We start from the raw sequence: 8,989 nt of genomic DNA on the forward strand, positions 1-8,989 counted from the left end.
TCCGATGTACTCTCCGTGGCTCCGACTCTTGAACCTCCGCTGCGCGATCTTGTCACTGGCATTTTCTGTCTTCAATTCTTCCAAAGTTTCTTCAACAACCCGACGTAATCCGGCTTCGTCAAGGACCAAAATGTGGGGTACGCCCCACGGGTTACTGGAGTTGCGCCTGGGAGTTGTTGAAGGCTCGAAGAAGAAGCGCCCGATGCAGAGATATCGCTGTCTCTCTCTCGCCGGTGTTCACGTAGCGGGGTAGCGGGGAGGGGGTGTAGTGAAATAACAACCCCTTGTTTCTTGAGTGGGCTTGTACTGGCTGCTGTTGGCTTCTAGGGACTTCTTGTTTCTTAGTTGTTACTTCGTAGCTATCTTCAAGTGGACTGTGTTTTTGGCTCGGACCGCCGCTATATTTGGGCCCACCATGCCACTCTCCACTAGTGACGCCTACGCATTAATCTAACGCCGTATCGCGTGCCTCCGTGCGACAAGGACGGAGCGAGTGCGAGCGAGACGCAATACGGTGTGAGCGAGGGCCGCTAGTGGGAGCGAGACAACAAATGCTTGCTTTTTCTCTTGAAAAGGCAATACCGTAAAGCGATTACGGCTCTATTTCCGATATGTCTGTCTCTGTCCTCCGTCGGAGGGTGAGTACCTATTTTCCTATCTTTTCTAACTACCTATTTTTCCTACCTATTTGTCCCTTTCTAAATGAAGCCAACACCAACAACAAGTTAATTTATTTTCATATCCAAATACAATACAATTTACATGTTCAAATATCAAATAACGATTAATTATACACAATTAACAAATACAAAAAATAGACACAAACAATAAACACGATATAAAGACACAAATAAAAGACAATAGAACACAGTACAAATAAAATGACTTAACACAATCTTACAAGGATGTGAAGCTCAAGAAATTGATAGCGACATACAACAGAACACTATACAATTCAAAAAAAAGACAGATAAAGATAACAATTGCCTACTTTTCTGGCCTAGCTTATCTTTATTGCACAAACAACATACATCTCTGTGTCTATTTCTAACGCTATTTCTTTATACATTGCAGGGTCTATTACAAGCTACGAAACGAATACAAAATACACTTATTCATATTTACATCTATTACGAACGTTCTGTACAAATATTGTTTGTCCACCTTTTGGGTGGACGTCCTATGCCGATTATTATTTACCTAGTGGATTTCTGTGAGGATATTTATTGCTGATATAGGCTAATAAAATGTTTTGTGTTACCTTACAGGGCTATACCAGAGTTGATCAAGCTCCTGAACGATGAAGACCAAGTAGTCGTCTCCCAAGCCGCGATGATGGTCCACCAGCTGTCCAAGAAGGAAGCCTCCCGCCACGCCATCATGAACTCGCCAGAAATGGTCGCCGCCTTGGTCCGAGCTATCTCATACAGCAACGACCTAGAGACCACCAAGGGAGCAGTGGGAACCCTGCACAACTTGTCGCACCATCGCCAGGGGTTGTTGGCTATATTCAAGAGCGGTGGAATCCCAGCTTTGGTCAAGCTGCTTAGTTCGCCAGTAGAGTCCGTTCTCTTCTACGCTATAACGACTCTCCACAACCTCCTTCTTCATCAAGACGGATCCAAGATGGCCGTGCGTTTAGCTGGAGGTCTGCAAAAGATGGTGGCTCTGCTCCAAAGGAACAATGTCAAGTTCCTGGCTATCGTGACTGATTGCCTCCAGATCCTGGCCTATGGGAACCAGGAGTCGAAGCTGATTATCCTGGCGTCTCAAGGGCCTATTGAACTCGTGCGCATCATGCGCTCTTATGACTATGAGAAGTTGCTGTGGACCACCTCTCGGGTGTTGAAGGTAAGATTTTCTGTGCCTATTATTATTCATAGACTACTTACTTATGTATAAAAAGATGTTAGAAACACAGCCTTGTATATTTTTATAATGTATAAAAATCCAGTAGTAGCCTGAAGCCAGAATCTCGTGGATTTTTTTTATTTACAATGGGGAAAGTAGTAATTAGGCCGAAGTTAGAAGCGAATAATTCTAGCCATGTGTTAATTTCATGTCAAATTTCATCTCCCCAAATAAGTCCTGTAGTTATTTAATTTTTAGCGTTAAGAGTCGCATCTCAAACTAATTTGAAAATTATAAATAACTTGAAAAAATCGAACTGCCTAAGGCGGTTCGATTTTTTCAAGTTATTTATAATTTTCAAAAGAGTCCTGTAGTTTTTGCTTAAAAAAGCAACAAACATCCATCCATCAGTATTAGTGTCATTAGAGTAATATTCTATTCATTTCTTCATTATCAAATGAATTGCAAATCTATTACATTAGCAGTTATTGATTCACTCACAGCTCACAAGTAACTGTTTTCCAAACAGCACCGTTTTAACAATTTGTTGTCTTTGCAGGTCCTCTCAGTCTGCTCTAGCAACAAACCGGCTATCGTAGAAGCGGGCGGCATGCAGGCCCTCGCGATGCACCTCGGCAACCCTAGCGGACGCCTCGTGCAGAACTGCCTCTGGACTTTGAGGAACCTTTCCGATGCTGCTACTAAGGTAAAGATGTACAGTGTGGGTTCATGGAAGAAGGCAGTAAAGGCACCTTAGAGGAATATACAAAAAATGTTTCTTTATGAGACCTTAACTTTTAGAAATATTTTTGAATGACTTCACAGATTTTGGGATATTCATATTATGTATTACCAGTCTAGAATTTTTTATTTTATGGTTTATAGTAGAAACATATTATGATTAAAAATGACCAACAGAATAACAGTAACTTGTACCCTACCTGTTCATTATCCTTTCTGATCTATTGATCATGCAATCAGATCAATTTTCAGTATGACAGTTACTCTAGAGACCTTAATATTATACTTCTAAAAAGACATTGAACTTTGCCCCTCGATAAAAAAATGTTATCACGATGTGATTGACCCGTTGCAGGTGGAAGGCTTGGAGGGCCTGCTGCAGAGCCTGGTGCAAGTCCTGGCGTCGACTGACGTGAACATCGTCACTTGCGCCGCTGGCATCCTGTCCAACTTGACTTGCAACAACCAGCGCAATAAGGTAAGAATATGTCTTTTTAAGTATTCACAGACTATAATATTTTGATTCCTTAGATTGATGGGCTGGCGTCGCCTGTACATAACTTGACAAAGAAGAACATACTGATATTCGTTATGGACAGAAAAAACAAAAAAAAAAAATTGGATAAGCTAAAGCACTGTGTTGCAGTTTGAATTTTGAAAATGAAAATTATTTATTTGCAGAATGTGGTACATTAGATGTTACATAATAATACTAAGCAGAACACATTCACCAGATTTGAACTAGCATTCAAATGTTTTATACTAATGCAATTCTATACAATGCAAATATTTGACTAACAATTTGAACTGAATTTTATTTGAAAAATAGATTTACTGTATGACCAAACAATGAAAGATGGTTTTTATCCATTGTGTCATCAAGGAACTTAATCAAATATTACAGCTCGCAAGAAAACTTCCTAATCTTATTTAAAATACATCTATCGAAGCTTAAAAAACTTATCTTGAAAAGTCACTCTTATTTAAAACGCATCTCCTATCTAACTTTAACTCCTCATCAATTTCCAGGTGACAGTCTGCCAAGCCGGCGGCGTGGACGCTCTGGTCCGTACTGTAGTCTCGGCAGGAGACCGCGAGGAGATCACCGAGCCGGCTGTGTGCGCGTTACGTCATCTTACTTCGAGACACATGGAAAGTGAGATGGCTCAGAACGCTGTGAGAGCGCACTATGGACTGCCGGTAAGTTGTATACTTTGCCATGTCTGCTATAAGTCGGCGGCGTGGACGCTTTGGTCCGCACCGTGGTCTCGGCAGGAGACCGCGAGGAGATCACCGAGCCGGCCGTTTGTGCGTTACGTCATCTCACTTCGAGACACATGGAAAGTGAGATGGCTCAGAACGCTGTGAGAGCGCACTATGGATTGCCGGTAAGTTGTATACTTTGCTATGTCTGCTATAAGTCGGCGGCGTGGACGCTCTGGTCCGCACCGTGGTCTCGGCAGGAGACCGCGAGGAGATCACCGAGCCGGCCGTTTGTGCGTTACGTCATCTCACTTCGAGACACATGGAAAGTGAGATGGCTCAGAACGCTGTGAGAGCGCACTATGGATTGCCGGTAAGTTGCATTGTTTAATTTTGTCTTTTGTTAGTGAACTTTTGTTGAATTTTGGTTCGACACAAATCTGACACTAAGGTTGATCCTCGGTTGTTATCCCACGTGATAAAAGACACAAGAATAATTTCGTTGCGGGTCCAATGACAGTTAAACTTTTCCCCCGGGACAAACTTGACCTTCATTGGTCCTGTGTAGCCAGGATCTTTAAGCTGTAGATCCTGGCTACACAGGAGTTGCAGTGGTGGGAACGAGAGGTGGGAATAGTCCCGTATCCAAGACAATCACGTTCATACCCAGATCAAAACACTTAACTTTTCCTACCTTCAACGCTGGTGTAAAATAATAAAGTTAAAGTGACGCGCGTTTAAGGAAATTCACATTCTAATAAAGCCTGACTAAATAGGTGTACCGACGACCTCATAAAGATAGCAGGAAGGCGCTAGATGCAGGCTGCGCTACGCTACCAACCTGTCAATATGGAAATTATTGGGAGGAGGCCTTTATCTTCAGCAGTGGACGTCTTGTGGCTGAAATGATGATGAACTACACTCGGCATCAAATAAATCGCACCTTCCGCGACAAGCACTTATCAAACGTATGCATCCGCACTTCCCACCAACATTGGTGCCATTTGAAAGCCTAGTTCTAAACTTCATTTCATTAAAGGAAAGGTTTTTACCCCAAAAATGTGTCTTTACAAGGATCCAGAGTCACTTCTTCAAAAAATAGGTAGTTACGCTATAGCCATTTTTTATGACTATAAAACTGTTAAGTTGGGATTAACCGCTATCCATCTGTTAAAGAGGACACGTGAGATCTTTATTTGGTTTTATAACCATAAAAATTGGTCTAATTGATCCCAGAGGTGAGCCCAAAGTGAGGTCTATTTTCAAGTCACATTTATGGTATATGTTAATCATTTATTTAGAAATGAAATGTTTTTTTCTTTAAGGATATTTATTGGGCTTTCAAATAACACCAATATTGTTAGGGTACCATAATTGTGTCAAAAGAAAATCTTTAAAGTTCGCGTCGCGGAAGGTGCGGTTTATTTGATGTTGAGTGTAGATATAACATGCAGACAGACTTCTAACATAGTTATAATCCGCAGGTGATAGTGAAGCTCCTGCAGCCGCCGTCCCGCTGGCCGCTGGTCAAGGCAGTGGTGGGCCTGGTCCGCAACCTGGCGCTCTGCTCCGCCAACTACGCGCCGCTCCGCGAGCACGGCGCCGTGCACCACCTCGTGCGGCTGCTGATGCGCGCCTTCAACGACACGCAGCGGGTAATGAGGGCTATCGTTTTTATACTTAACAGTTGGCACCCCTGGCGATTGACAGGACCTTACTCTACAGTGGCGCCATCTTGATGAGTGCAAATGCGATAGTCCTACCACTTTAGCGCTCACCAGTTGGTGCCACTGTCTTCGCTACTAGCAAGTGACAGGACCTTATTCTACAGTGGCGCTAACTGGTGAGCGCTAAAACGATAGCCCTCATTGATGGAACTAAAGTCCAAAAAATTTCGCACTGGACGCTTTCAGGACGCTACTGACTGACCAAATGACGATGAAATGATGTGCCGTCGATGGTATAGTCCGGTCGCCGAGCACGTAGAATTTCGTCCAATGACCCCAAGCTACCCATCCTTATCTCTCGCGTGCTCGGCGACCGGCTTTAGACGGTTAATGTGTGATGGTGAAGTGACGCGTGGCACTGCTGTGAGTAACTTATCATGCAACAACGACTCGCTGCAGTGTACTCGCGGTACTCCTCAGCCTCGAGTTTAGCGGGCAGCGGGGCGGGAGCGGCGGCGGCGCGGGAGCGGCAGGATCTTATGCGTAAAATCAAATAGACCGGTTCTCGAAAACAGCGGCGCGGGAGCGGGCAACGAGCGGGCAGCGCACTCCTTCTTTTGCCCACAATAAATCGAGCGTTAGGAATAAATTTGAATCGAAATAAAATTGCCGTTGTTCAAACATTTCGTTTGCGAATAAAAACAAATATCTCGACAACACAACCCCGAACACAATACTTCGCCGCTAAAGCGCCGCGCGAGCTGCCCGCTTGTTTCGAGAACGGGTCTGCGTTGCCCGCCCCGCTCCCGCGCCGCCGCCGCTCCCACCCCGCTGCCCGCTAAACTCGAGGCTGAGGCCTTAATGCAACACACCATACAAATTGCACTGCAGAAAGTTCTAACTGTGCTGCGTGGCGCAAAGGCGCTCACGTGCGGTTGATATTTACATTGTCAACCGTCGTGCGGCTATAATATTATGTATTATGCTTCAATACCTATCAATTTTAGGAGCGGGGTGAGGAGGACAAGTGAATCAAATAGGACGTTAATTTGAAAAATAAAATTCATTCTGTAATCGTGAAACTTTTCAACTCACTTATTTCTTTCTCCTTCTAGCAACGCTCATCGGTATCCGGCGGCGGCGGCCCAGGCGGCGCTTACGCAGACGGCGTACGAATGGAGGAGATTGTGGAGGGAGCCGTGGGTGCACTGCACATCCTGGCTCGAGACAGCGTCAACAAGCAGCTCATACGCCAGCAGAATGTCATACCGATATTCGTGCAGCTGCTGTTCAATGAGATTGAGAATATACAGGTAAATACATAAAAATATATTAATTGTTTCGTGGCAAGTCATGAATTTTGGAGACATAGACTAGTGTAGGGTGGGCTCCAACTTTTAGCAGGCCTGTTCATCTCCGCGAGCTTACATCGAAAACAAAACACGCACGATGGCCCACCTACAGGATACTATTCGACAAGGCCTCACATACGAGCGAACATTGACTCACGCACGCGTATTCTTGTGTATGATAGAAGGAAATAAAGAAAATGGTGTACTAAATACTGTGCAGTATTTAACTGCCTAAATAATAATAAAAACACAGAATGTACCTTTTTAAGTTGCCTCAAGACACTGAGAGGTAAATAAGTAGTTAATATTATTCATAATAAATCATGTATTTCCTCCGCCATTTTCCGCAGTTTGGCACCTCACGTCACATCATTTTACCGAACTCAGCCCTATATAGTTCCAAAATACTGAACTGTCCTATCGATGACATTGACAGCGGGGCGCCACCGTCAATACCGAATCGCTGGTTCCGATTTTTGCCATGTTGGAAACCATATAGTTGAACGATGGTAGCGCCCCCCTGTCATTGAGTTTGGTGGGACAGTTCAGCGTGGGTCATCTATAGCTTCGGCGCAGTGCCGATCACTGACGTTTGTCAACAAAATGGTGCTTGACTCTTGAGACAGGCTAAATTACACCATATTGTTAATGACATTGAGCTTACATTTTTTAAAATACCTTCGCGAAGTAAAACTTCTGTACGTAGTACTTATTATTATTCTGTGTTTTATCCACAACGAGGAAGCTCTTGGCCTGTATCTCACCTGATGGTAAGTGACGATCAGGCCGAAGGTGGAAGCGAGCTTCACCCGGAATCCTCAACCACGGAGGATTTAGTGACGAACAAATTTCGCGATCCGGGGAGAGTTCGTCAGGCCTCCCACTTGCTTGGTGACGATTTAGTGAAGGTCGCGGGAACCACCTAGATACGCAGGACAGTTCGTTGTGTGGAAGGCCTTTTCCAGCAGTTTACTAATTTTGTTTAAAACAAATTTAAAACCAGTCTAATTTTCGTTACAAAACACTAATATAATGCGCACTTTCCTGGGTATGGTTATACACGTAACATCGAACACATTTGCACAGTGATAGCACAGAGGATTATTTTCTTGTAAAATTGAAAATACTACAACCACACAAAATGATAGTGTTTTAATGTGCTGTCCTCCTTTCTATCGTATGTAGAGCGGAAATGCTAGGGTCCATGACCATTGACCATGACGTTCATTGTTTATTTCACCTGACACCTATTCTTTTGCAATTTATAAAGTACTTTTTGTAATGGCCCTTTGTTCAGCAGTGAGTGTACAGACTAAAGACACCCTGTGTATACCTATAGATTTGATTTTAATGGGCCAGCGAGATAGTTATATTTTTCTTACTATTTTATTGATTGTTTTTTCCTGTTTATAGCGCGTGGCAGCCGGAGTTCTTTGCGAGCTGGCCGTGGACAAGGAAGGCGCTGAAATGATAGAAGCAGAGGGCGCTACCGCTCCGCTGACAGAGTTGCTGCATTCGCGTAACGAAGGTAAACGAACATTATTTATTTCAGACTACATTTCTTTATTAATTATTTGAGAATTTTCATTCAAAGATACCACCGAGATATGTCCGGTTTCTGAACTTAAAATTTTAGAATAAGGCCCAGAACAGACGGTGAAACGCAATTGCAACGAAACTGCAACTGCTAGCTACTTTTGAGTTGCATCTAAGTTTCTGCTATAGCGTCCGTTGAGAGACCACACATGATGCGACCAGTTTGAAACTTTCAGTTTCAGTTTCATTCATCAGAATCATCACAAAGTTGCAGTTTCGTTGCAGTTGCGTTTCATCGTCTGTTCTGGGCCTTAGTGTACCCATTTTCTACGTAATACCATACAGAAACCAGACATTAGTAAACCAAATAACAACTTTGCATACTTATACATTTTTATGTTTCACAAACAACGTGATGATTCAAATGTCTAGCGCTGATTCAATTATGATCTGATTTACAAAAGCCTGAATTTGAGTTTTGTGAAACTTGTCAATACATCTCTTGAATCTTTCTTATTTGTTAGAAGGCAAATCCTTCTATAATCAAGCCAAAGTAATATCTTTATGTTAAACCTTTTTTAAATTTAGCGCCTTTTACATGCGGCTCACGCTTGACCGTATTTTTACTTTTTATTTTGT

General features: G+C 43.2%; 1 protein-coding gene across 1 annotated transcript; it reads left to right on the plus strand.

Annotated features, from left to right (window-relative positions):
- The first annotated feature begins 1,271 nt into the window (after positions 1–1,271).
- LOC114359126 (armadillo segment polarity protein) lies at positions 1,272–8,407 on the plus strand. The gene is made up of 7 exons (XM_028313389.1): positions 1,272–1,851; positions 2,411–2,557; positions 2,945–3,070; positions 3,622–3,792; positions 5,280–5,450; positions 6,578–6,775; positions 8,228–8,407. Exons 1-7 carry the CDS (start codon positions 1,333–1,335, stop codon positions 8,390–8,392), a joined length of 1,497 nt encoding a protein of 498 aa, XP_028169190.1. The 5' UTR covers positions 1,272–1,332; the 3' UTR covers positions 8,393–8,407.
- Positions 8,408–8,989: the final 582 nt, after the last annotated feature.

The sequence above is a fragment of the Ostrinia furnacalis genome, unplaced genomic scaffold, assembly GCF_004193835.3.
Source record: "Ostrinia furnacalis isolate ACB-3 unplaced genomic scaffold, ASM419383v2 OfSCF0312, whole genome shotgun sequence".
Lineage (NCBI taxonomy): Eukaryota > Metazoa > Arthropoda > Insecta > Lepidoptera > Crambidae > Ostrinia > Ostrinia furnacalis.

Bases quoted from the DNA above. Each gene is read 5' to 3' on its own strand.
- LOC114359126 (XM_028313389.1), top strand. From the start codon at position 1,333: ATGATGGTCCACCAGCTGTCCAAGAAGGAAGCCTCCCGCCACGCCATC. The intron at 3,793-5,279 runs GTAAGTTGTATA...TATAATCCGCAG, and splicing joins GAGCGCACTATGGACTGCCG to GTGATAGTGAAGCTCCTGCA. The intron at 5,451-6,577 runs GTAATGAGGGCT...TTCTCCTTCTAG, and splicing joins CCTTCAACGACACGCAGCGG to CAACGCTCATCGGTATCCGG.